This window comes from Bactrocera dorsalis, chromosome 1 (genome assembly GCF_023373825.1).
Source record: "Bactrocera dorsalis isolate Fly_Bdor chromosome 1, ASM2337382v1, whole genome shotgun sequence".
Lineage (NCBI taxonomy): Eukaryota > Metazoa > Arthropoda > Insecta > Diptera > Tephritidae > Bactrocera > Bactrocera dorsalis.
Genome location: NC_064303.1, coordinates 27,388,866 through 27,401,464, shown reverse-complemented (window position 1 = coordinate 27,401,464; position 12,599 = coordinate 27,388,866). Strand labels below are relative to the sequence as shown.

At 31.1% G+C, this 12,599-nt stretch overlaps 1 protein-coding gene across 5 annotated transcripts in view; it reads right to left on the bottom strand.

Annotated features, from left to right (window-relative positions):
* Positions 1-3,834: 3,834 nt before the first annotated feature.
* Positions 3,835-12,599, bottom strand: part of LOC105221773 (serine-rich adhesin for platelets) — a 29,792-nt gene continuing 21,027 nt past the window's right edge. For all 5 annotated transcript variants that reach the window (XM_049461016.1, XM_049461020.1, XM_049461030.1 and 2 more), the window contains 2 exons: positions 10,836-12,597; positions 3,835-8,276 (listed from right to left, as the gene is read on the bottom strand). In XM_049461016.1, coding sequence (XP_049316973.1) covers positions 7,621-8,276; positions 10,836-12,597 — 2,418 coding nt within the window. In that variant the 3' untranslated portion in view covers positions 3,835-7,620. The remainder of the gene's footprint in view (positions 8,277-10,835; positions 12,598-12,599) is intronic.

Below are 12,599 nucleotides of genomic sequence, written 5' to 3'. Positions count from 1 at the left end.
TGCATGAACATATATATGTATAATTTAATGCATAAACTATGTATGTAGGCATGTATTTATGTTTAGCATTTATATTATCAATTGTTGAAAATCAGTGCTTTCATTTGCAAATTTAAGTAAAAATGTTTTGGAGTTTTTTTTTTTTGTTTTTTGGCTTATTTTATAGAAAATTTTGCAAAGTAATATTTAATTGCGTTTACTACGATTTTTAGATTTTTTAGATAACACTTCTACATTTTTGTTGTATTTTTTTTAACTGTGTATTTAGTGCATTTGTATTATTTTGTAAACGATAGTTCCGTTTGATGACAGAAAACACAACTTTTTTAGCTACGCCAATTGTCAGTAACTAATTTGCCATACATTTTACAATGCAAACTTTGCTCTGCTACTTTCCATAACAACTTTCTTTCATACAAAAGTGATTTTTATGCTGTGTATAACCTCGAAAATTGTATCATTTCCATTTGAGAACCATGCAGAAACTTAAGATATATACTTTTCCGAACAACTTAAAAATTATTTCCGATTCTTTGCTCAAAACTAGCAACTTTACACATACAAACAGCATTTAGCACGCTATTAAGTGACGCCATGTAGCTGTTTCTTGATTTTTGTTTTTGTTTTTAATACAGATTTTCAGAATTTGTCTCAATCAATGCAACACTGTTAAACGTGCTACTTTTGTGGTCTCTTGCAATGCTTTAATTGCAAAACAATTTTTAACCATAGTTAAATCAAACAAAATAAAGGGGCATGGCTTGGGAGAGCTATAAGAAAACAGCAACAACAAAATAAAAACTATTAACACAACTGCTATTGTACATAGTAGTGGATATACACTGCGTGTAATGAGGGTCGTTAACAACTACATTGATGTTTGGCCAAAACGGCGCAACAAATCAACATTTGTACAGTGCAAACATTATTCAAATATTAATATCACAACATGAGATCATTTGTAAACTTCCTGACGCATGCGCGCACACATTCAAACACACACTCATACATACAAAATTACACACAAACGCAGCCAGTCTCCCACACACACACATTGCTGACTTCATTGTATAACAGTATTTTATATAAATAACGTATATTTTTACATATATATAGGTATATATATACAAATTAATTCATAATATTCTTTTTCTTTTAATGCTAGTATGGTTAGTGTAATTTGAAACAACAATAACAATAGTTTTACCTAAAATTTACGTAATGTTACACGAAACAAAATGCATCACATATAATATAACGGAGAAAAATAACTGCAATTGCAAGTAAATAATTGGGGAAGATGGAGTTATATCTGTGGTGTAAAACCGTATACTTTATAGGCGGTATTTAAGAAATTCAACTGCTAAAACTATAACCCCGGATGCCATGGCTGTAGTCGTATACAAGCTTGATTTAAGCCCAATAACCGCAGAGAATAGCAAAGCAAATATAATTATATGATAATTACATAAATTACATACAATAACTAAATACATAATCTTCATATATTATTAGCATTATATTATTTAAAAAACTACAAAATAAAAAAAAGAAAACATTGTAATAGTTATAAAATAAAATAAAAATACATAAACAATTAATAATATCTATAACAATATTAAAAATATTGAAATAATATTTTAGCAGTAAAATTATAATATATTATTAAAATAAAATGTATAAATAAATCTTAACGTATTTCGACCACATTTTGCCCTACATACTGCTTTAAATTAATATGAATTTTTGAAATAGTTACGATATTCTAAAGAAAATCCGAAAATAAATAAACGAAACATGAGTAAATTAAGAGAAATAAACTAAAAAATATTACTAATTAAAAAGTTTATTCCAAACAAAATAATAAAGAAATAAATTAATTCAAAAAAATAAAAGCAAAAAAAATCGAAGAATTACAAAAAATAAAAATAATAATAATTTCAATGAACACAAAAATATTATTTCAAATAACAAAAAATAAAAAAATAAATTAAAAATAAAATAAATAAGTATTTTTAAAGAATTAATACTTTAAAATTATATAAACAAATTGGATATATATGCAAAATATTTATTTTTAATTTGATAATTTTTTTATATACAATAATATGTAATATTAATTAAATAATAAAACAAAAATAAATTGTCTATAATTTTATTTTTCATTTATTGTAAATGTTTGTACTTTTATTGTTAAAATATATTTTTAGAAGATGGCTTACTATGCAGATAAAAAAAATAATTACCTGGATAAATAATTTATAAAAGAAAATTAACAAATAATGAATAATAAATTTCAAATTTAGATAAAAAACAAAATAAGAAAGCATAAGTTTCATTAGTAAAAATATAAATAAATTAAAAAATATAAGTTCTTATTTTTTCTTACTATATTTTTTTTTAATCAATTATATATTTTAATTTCTTGTTTAAATTTATATGCTTAAATATGAAATAATGAAATACAAACAATAAAACTACAATAAATTATAATATACAATTATAAAACAAAAATAATTAGGAAAATTTTAAGATTTAATTAATTATTTGTATTTTATTTTGTTTTCTTGTTTGCTTTAATTTTTAATTCATTGCATATAAAAAAATTAAAAATTAATGTAAAATTAAAAACCAATAAAAAAACCGTAAATTTTAAATTATTTTACTTTTCTTATTGATTTTTGTGTTCATTTTTAATTTCTTATAAGCTATAATCTTTTCTATTATTTAAAATTATTTGTGTATATAGAAACAATTATAAAGATAAAAAGTAAGAAAAAAATAAGAAAGAATTGTATGTAAATTAGAAACAAAAGTATTCCTGATTAAATTAAATTATATATTAAATTATATATTTTCGTTTCTATTTGGTTCCTGTATATACATACATATGTATTTAATTTTGTATGCATTTGACCAGGGTTGCAAATAATCCGTTAAGAAAATTAATAAATTTCTGAATAAAATTTTCTTTAATCCCAAAACAGGATTAAATTGCTTTTAGGTTCAATCCCAAATACCGGATTGAAAGAAATTCACACCCAATCGCGGGAATATACTTACATTTAAAATGTATAGTATAGTTTTCAATCCCAAAATCGGAAGTGAAAATTGAAAATTGTAATTTTTAATTATACTATCAATTTTAATATCAAAAATTTCAATTACATAATTTGCAATCCTGCATTTAATATTAAAATTATACGTTTACAAAGAAAAAATTATAAGATTAAAAAAAAAAAAAACAATATATAATTTAAAAAGAAAAATAAATAAGAATATTGATAAAAATAAATAAACATATTAATAATTATATTCATTTAATAATGTATGAAAATAATATAAATATATTTGTAATTAATAATTAGAAACATATTTTTTATTTTTATCTTATTATATATTTCACTTTTTCTTTGTAAATTATAAAAAAATTAAAAGCAAAAAAAAAAAATAATAAAAATAAAACGTTAAAATATGAATAATAATTGTAATTTCTGACAAAAACTATTGAAACAAATTTAATTGATAGTATTATAATATTTTTATAGTTTAACCTAAAGTAAAGTATTTTTTAGGATAATACAAATTCCTGCATTAATTTTGTTAAATATTGCAGGCATTGAAGAAATACGAAAGATAAAACAAAAAATTTTACATATATTAAAAAATAAATATAGCCTAATAAAATAAAATTAAAATTTTCAGTTAATTTATTATAAATTAAATTGAAAATATATATAAATTAAAAAATTGAAAATATATACATATAAATTAAAAAATCTAAAATTATATTCTAAAAAATAAAATCAAAAATTTTCTAATAATCTATTCCAATGAAATAACTGTTTTTTTGTGTATTTATGGCATATCAGTTGTACTAAATTATTGTTGCTAACTTTTGTGTTAGCAACATTTTTTTTTTTGTTAGATAATTCTGCTACTGTAAGTATTGCAAGTGATAAGTCAAGGGTAAACCGACATACTTGCATAGAATATATCAGATCGTATACGTAAATAAACAACAGTATATTTGAACATATTGGTTTGTCAAAAAAGTCTTGCGGTATTTTCGCTAGTTGGCGCTGAAAGCGCGTAGTTCTAGTTTTATTCGTCGCATCGGGTCATGCTATACCTTTTTGGAAAGCTCATTTCACGCGCTAACACGTGTTTGATTGATTGTCGTTTCTTTTAAGTCGTTCGCGAGTTATAGCGTCGCAAACATGGAGCAAAATAAAGAGAAAATACGGCATATTTTACTGTACTACTACGATAAAGGCAAAAATGCATCTCAAGCCGCCAATAAAATTTGTGCAGTTTATGGACACGATACAGTTTCCATTTCCACCGCACAACGATGGTTTCAACGTTTTCGTTCTGGTGTAGAGGTGGTCGAAGATGCGCCACGCTCCGGAAGGCCTGTCGTCGAAAATTGCGATAAAATCGCTGAATTGGTCGAAAGAGACCGGCATAGTAGCAGCCGTAGCATCGGTCAAGAGCTGGGCATGAGTCATCAAAAATTTATTTCAATTTCAATAAAAAAATAAAAAAAATCAATAAAAATACCGCAAGACTTTTTTGACAACCCATTATATAAATGCTTGGTGGGCTATAATGTTGATGATAACTAAAGTCTTAAATTTTTGAGAAGTAATTTACATTTACAAATATTATTTATGTATGCAAATTTGTAAAATATTTAATGTACATAGTACGTGGTTAATTAACATGTAATTTAAAAAACTATCTATAAAGCTTTGTATATGCTATATTATAGGCTCATGCAGAAAAGCATAGTAGCGAAATACAGTGTCGTGAAAAATGATAAAATTCATACCTGTAATGGATTTGTTACTTCATTAGAAAGCAGTACATATTCTGAAAACACGATATAAATATTTAACATACATATCTACATTTGTATTTACATATATTTATTATTGTATTACGATTGCTGTTTCTTAGCATCTATGCATTTCTAGTTTATATTGTGTAAATGGCGTAGAGTAAATTTAAGTTGTAGGAATATGTTGATCTTATACATTGTACAAGTATAACCTCAAATATAAAAATTATTTTATAATGTCATTAAGAAATTATTTTAATTATATACATTTTTTTCAAATGACTTTTTCATATATATTTGCAATTAAGTAACAAATAGCCCATTTCAACTGGGCTTCCCGATAACAGGAACAATAAAATTTTTTTTTTATTTTTGTGTTTTCAAAATAAATAATAATAATCAAAATAAATCAATTGAATTGAAGACTTAATTGTACAACAAATTTTGTATAGTAAAATTACTATTTAAAATCAAAAATAATTTGACAAATTTTTTGTGTTAATATTATTTATTTATTATTATATTTTTTTAATATTAATATTATTTATTTATTATAATTTTTTAAACAATTTTCAATTGTAAAAATGTTTGTAATGACCGAAAATATGTTTTTTTGCAAAGGAAAAGTTAAAAATAAATTTCATACTTGAATCTAATTTGTTAGAGCCTTTGTTAAATTGTTTAGAACTTAATAATAATTATCAAACAATGTGTTTTGTTTAATTTTGTAAATTTAGGAGCACATAGTGCAAATTTCACTTTTAACGCCAGTTCAAAACTTAGAAAAGTAATAAAATGCTTAAAAAAAATTTTGTGTTTAAGTTTTATGCAATGAATAATTATGGAGAGTCTACTTAATATTTAAGTACATTAATTATATATATATATATATACTTATTTTTATTATATATATTTTTTGTATAATCTCGGTGTCTATTAAAGAAGAAGATATACATATATAATTTTTATTAAATATTATCATATAATTAGTTTTTTTTTTTGCGTTGGAACTGATAAACCAAAAACGTTTACCAAATTTAGAATTACTTTCACAAGAAGGCAGCCAATCAAACTCTAAATCACTTTTGAAGTATGTGTGTCTGTTTGCAAAGTTAATTAAAAAACACACTTCAACAATTTTATTTTATATCTATTAGACATTTTAAAGGCATTTTATGCCATTTTTATTGATTTGTATCATAAAGATTTATAAAATAATTTTATAGTACATATTGCCGAATAGTTTTAATGCAACTTCGGTAATATGAAATTTAATACGATTTTATATAAAACCAAAAACTATAAATTTAATTAATATTTTGATGACTAATTTCATTTATTATTTTGTTTTATTTGCAAGTATTTTTAAACACCTTGAATCACATTTCGCTGGAACTTTAAAAATTTTTAAGTTAATATTAATCTACAAATTTTGCTTAATAAATTAATTTTTAGAAAATATGTGTAAATAAGTACACATTCATAAATTTTCAACTTTGCCGCTAATCGCAGTAATTTTAGTTTATTTAGTTTAGTTTATTTGGAAATTTTTGGTTTGCTTTAAGAAAATTGATTTGAAATCTTAAATCAGATCTGATCAAAACAAAAAAAAGAACACATTACAAAAACAAACTCCACGCTATTTACACAATTTGTTGTGAGTGCAAATTTCATATTATTAAGGTATATATTTGCTTAATATATACTTTTTATTTTTAAATTTTTGTGTATTTGTTTTACATAATTTGTTATTTAAATTTTGTGTATGTATTTGCTTTTCCATACTTTTATCGTTTTTATTTTGCTTCAATTTTTTTCGCATTATTCGCAATAACTCAAACGACTTGTTTGCCATGGGCATCGGGTTATAGAAGTGCAAAACACCCTGGGGAAAAATGCTTTAAGCATATCAAGTACCCTGCTTAAGGAGTTTGTGCAAACGCCTACAAAAACTGTTTATCACCACAAAACACCCCACTGCGGTTTTTAAATTAAATAAATATTTATATACATAATTATAGCATCATTTCGACATCAAATGCAGCTCAACAGGTAACGCCATTGCCTAAATTTAATGCTTTTAGGCTTAACCAAATACATATTTACAGTTATGAACATACACACACGCACATACACACCCACACCAACATTGTTTTGTAAAAGAACAATAATAGTAGACATTAATACACCATTTACGCTCGCATTTGAAATCACATTATTATTCCTCAGTTGCAAAAGTTCAATGGAAATTATTGAAATAACACGCGTAACACACAGCAATTGAGATTGAGTTGAAAACAGAAACTAGCAGTTTTGTAGTTGACGTCATATGGTAACACTTAACAGCTTTCATGGCTGTGTAGAACTTGGAAATAATTTAAGCGTTGTTTGAAAAAATACATAAATGTAATAATAGTTCCGCTTGCTAACGGTACACACAGCATATTTAGCATATTTTCAACACTTTTCAACTTTTTGTAGTTGTTATTTGAGAAAAAAATGTACACTGTCTAAGCGTAAATAAAAAGTGGGAGCGAAGCAAGCGCGTAATTACTTCTTAAAGCTAGCACAAAGATTAGAAAATCCACTAATTTTAAGTTACTTAAGTGCGTAATCGCCAAATATATATATATATATCTGTATATCTGTCTGTATAGATTAATATTGTAGGTATACAACAATACAACTCCCAATTTTTAAATTAAAAAATCTAAGTAAATGTAAAAGAATTAAATAATTTTTAAAGTTTACAGTTAGAAAGTAAAGAACCCGTTAAATTAAGTGCTAGCAGAAGCATTCGAGGGCGCACTGCTAACTGGCTCCTCTTTTTTGACTGACGCTGGCGCCAGTGCTAGATTAGCTCCTTCGACAGCGTGTAAGCCACTAACCAGGCTGGCATTACCAGTGGTTTTAGCATTGAAATCTTCGAGCACTGTAGATTTTTTAATCACCCCCGCAGCGTCCACATCCTCCAATAATGCTACCGCCCCTAGTGGTGGTGGTTGTTGCTGCAACTGTTGCTGCTGCTCCTTTACACAACGCACCGCCTCCTCGATCCCTGTGAGCTTTTGTAAGCTTTGCAATGTCTCCTCATTGATTGTATGCTCCGGTGAGATGTTCTCTTTGATTTCTTGCTTAACTTCGGTGGGTATGAGCGCAATATCATGCTGTTCTGTTGTTAGTGTAATGTTACCAACGCCACTTCCATCAGAACCGCCTGATAAAACGTCATTTGTGTTGCCGCTGGCACCGCTTGTAATACCAGTGTTCGTATTTGTTGTTGTTGTTGCTACTGTTGATGTTGTAGTAGCCTCATTTCCAAAAGAGAGATTTTGTCGAAAGACCTTACTTAACTGTTGCGAGGCATGGACGAATTTTTGCAAGAGCTGTTGTGAAGAGGCGTCACTTAAAGTGCAGTCACTAACATTGAAAGCTGCAAAAGAATGTGCAAAGAAAGGGAAAGATGATCATCATATATTATTATAAAATATTTATTACAGTGGGGTTTAAATTTATGCGAATGAAATAATAACCAAACCGAAAAGTACCCATCAATATGTTTTTTATTGTATAATAAGGGGCACACCTGATATCAAATGATCGATTTTTCCTATTTCCATAGGTTATATGTACCTTTGAAAATAATTTACAAAAATTTAAATCGATCTCACAAACAATTTTTGTATTATACCCTTTTAAAGTGTAGCCACTCAAGGCAATCAGCCTGATGGAGCTAATTTTATTTAAAGACGATTTCTTCAAAACTTTATTTTTCCAATCTTGCTTGATTGCTTACTTGAGAACAAACGATCCGATCACTAACAATTTTTTATCTGCACGTTCTTTATATAAAGGGTGTCGAAAAGACATGAAATTTTCATGAACAAATACAACGAATATAATATTATGGCCAAGAATTTAGCATTATTATAAAAATAAAACTTGCCATTATGTTCTAAAAAGCGTTCGAATAAATTCTAGCCTGGGCATCTCGCCTTTAAGCGCTTTTGCAGCAATTGGGGCAATTTGTCAGCAAGAAATTCTCTCGAAAGGCGTCAATCGTTTTGCGCATATCTCCGTAGACAAGCGACTTCAGATAACCCTACAAAAAATAGTCTAGTAGAGTACGATCATAAGAGGCCACGCCAGAGGCGCACGACGCGAGAACAGGCGCTCATCAAAAGTTATCTTCAATAAATTGATCGGTTCACTAGCTGCATGACATGTAGCACCGTCTTGTGCAAAGCAAAGGTTGTCCGTATCAGCATCTTACAATTCAGACTCGAAAAAATCTTTAATCTTGTCTCTATAGCGATCCATAGACTGAAACATTATGGCAGCCCCCATTTTTGAAGAAATATACACCAATGACTCCCTCTGTCCATAGCGCACACCAACAATGGATTATCGCACTCCAAATATGACAATTTGGTTTATTAATTTACTCATTCAACCAAAAGTGAGCTTCATCGATCGGTTGACATCTCATTTTGGGCCCATTCACCGAACCTGCGACGCGCTTGATAGTCGTTCGGCTGTTTGTATTTTGGTAACAAATTTGCACAGTTTGCAAACGTTGTTGCGGAGTAAGTTTGTTTATGATGAAATTGCAAACCAAACTAAGTATATGTAAATTAAGTAACAGCTGTCAAAAATACCTACTGCGAAGTATTGGCGCATTAAAAATCACACGACTTAAAAAACCAAACGTTAGTTCTCCAGTTTTGGTAAGCCAAAAACTAGATCTCTGACAAATAACGATACTGCACTGGATGTGTACAACCACAGTAAAATCAATAATCGCTTATGGAGCAATTGCCTGGTCGGAGTGAAAGTAAACTCAGCCAGAACTGCAAAACCCCAAAAACTAGCGTGCGCTTGTATAACAGAATCCATGAAAAAATGCCTCACAGTGGCACTAAAGGCTTTACTAGAACTTATACTCCTCACGAATTTATAGAGCTTTCGCAAAGGAACCCCTTATTAACCATGAACAAAGATGGGACAGGAAAAAGAAAGGTCGTATCATCCACAAAAGCAGCAGAATTAAGGAAAAGAGTTCATCTATCCAATTTTAATAGACAATATGATTTTAATAGAGGTATGAAGACAATAAAACTCACTTGAAATTCAGCACAGGTTTAAGATAAAAAAATATCGTGGGAAGGAAGAAATAAAAGCACACTCACAGGTTTGGTACACAAGTCAACAAACGAAATCGGCGCCGAGAAGAAATACTGCATATAGTAATTTACAGAATAGCCAAGCTGCACTGATGGCAATATCATCAATCAAATCGCACATGATATGGGAATGTGTGAGGGAATTAAATGCAGTAAGAGAACGGAATAAACTTCGGCTACTTAGGGTTCCGGGACATAAAGGAATTGAAGCAATCGAATTAGCAGACTTTCAAAAGAAGCGGCATCGCTCTTTTTCCTAATAAGCCCTCACACCATAAAAATGGTTCTGAGACATGACGAAAAGAAAATAAGGACAGTTACTGGTATTGTAGTGACGGAATAACACATGCGACTGATAGACGATTACAACACTCGCAGATTTAAACATAATTAGCAAAAATAACTAAAGAATACTAATAAGATTTCCAACGGTATATGCACAAAATAGGAATGAGCTCTGACGAAACTTGTCGCTTCTGTGAGTTAAAACCCGAGAAGCGGGCGCACATAGGTCGGAATACATAGGCAAATGACTGGACGAATGCTGACGCATCTATGACTTATGCAGCCAAATGTGCAAAGTCACATTAAATAAATTCATGAATGCCTCAAGCTGCCTTAATTTTCAAAGGGCCCTAGGATTGAACGACACAAGATAAAAGAATTAGTGGGCACTATAGACCTATGGTCGCATATACTCCTTATCTATCTATATATGGTATTGTATTTGTGAAGGCTATTACAGGTTCGGGTTAACTTTGTTTCTTGTTTTAACTGAAATCAGATTCACGAGCAAAGAAATCTCTCACCTGTAGCATTATTAATGGCAACTGTTGTGTTCAAAGTAGAGGGAAGCATAGCTGTAGGATTTGTTTGTGGTGGCGTACTAGCCGCTGACGATGGCTGTGTCTTATTCTCAGGCGATGAGCTACGCTGAAAGAATAGTGAACGTAATTTGTCCACAGCGCCTGGATTCGCCATCCACGAGACTTTACGTTGGCGTTGTTGTGATTCTTCCGTTGTTAACGGCGACGCAGAAGATGAGCTCAAATCGGTTGTTGAATTCTTGGTGAGCGTAATGTCGTTATCATTGTCATTGAAAACGGCAAGTGGGCAACGAGTAGTAGCTGCATTTAAGAGTTCATCGCGCAAACTGAGCTCACCAATAGCACCAACATTACCACCAATACCATCAGTGGAGTCACTCGAGCTACTGGAAAATATGGGTGACAGCGGTGAGGATGTCGTTGTTGCTGAGGAATTCGAATGCAGCGACGCAGGCGATGTCGATGATGAAGAGGACGAAGACGAACAGCTGGGCGATAATGAAGTAATGTTAGAATTCTGTGTACTAGTAGTGGTAGTAACAGTGGCGGCGGTCGCTTGACTTTCGATTGTGGATACTTCATTAGTGTTTGGCGGTGAGAGTGGTTGTTGTTGTTGTGGTTCACTTGGTTGCAGTATTGTTTGACCTGCTGGTTGTGATATTTCTGCTTGTAGCGTCGGCATTTCGGCTATTGTTTTTGTACTATTAACTTCTTTTTCAGAAATATTCTGACTAAAATCAGGAATATTTGTGCTTGTGTTGCTGCCGCTGTCTTCGGCAATGGCGGGAGTTGGCGGTGTGACTATAAGTGTTGTATGTTGAACCACAATTTTGTCACTTTCGCCGCCGTGTTTAATAGCAGTTGAGACTTTATCTTGTTGAGTTGCTGTTGCTGAATTTTCACCCGCCGCTTTGGTGTCAACTACTGGTACTACCGCCGCTATTGTTGTTGCTGCCGGTTCTATTGGCTTCGCTTGTGCACCAGAGTATATAGTGAGCTTGGCATTTTCCGGTGCATGCTTAGCTATCGGCGTAGGCGGCAAATGGATCGGTGGTGTAATTGGCGGTAATGAGCGACTTGATAATGGCACGCGTGGATCTTCGTAGATTTTCGATACCAGAAAACGTGAGCGTTGCGACGATGAAAATCGTTTAATCGATTGTGTCGACGATGTAACAGTAGCCATTGAGGGCAGCGAACTGGACGTTGGGAGTGAGCTAGATGCCGCCGCCGGTAGGGCGCTCAATGAACTCTTATATGGCATATCAGCGGGCATAGAAACGGTGCTACCATTGCTGTTGGTGGCTAGCGATGATGTAGATGATGCAGTTGAGGGCGGTGTTTGAGCCAGGGGTGAGGTAACCGGACTGTCTTCGGTGACACGAAATACCTGAAAACGACTGCGATTTGGCGAAGAAGATGGTGAAATTGTTGGTGGACTGGGCACTGGTGAGCGCAGACGTGCACCGGTTTTTCGCTTCGCTTCCAACTTCGTATTGACCGCCGATGGTGCTGGGGAGGCGTTGGCGGTCATCACGCTAGTAGACTCGAAGAGCGGTCGTGTATGGCAGGTCAATGAGATTTTGCGTGAGCCCATATAGTAGCCGCTGCGTCGTTTATTAGTCGCGCCACATGTATGTGATTTGTCCGATTGTAATTGCGCCTGCGTTTTTTCATTACGCGAACACATTGAGCGCACGTTTTCCAATACGCGCGTATAGTCCATGTGCGCCTCGCTGCCCACCT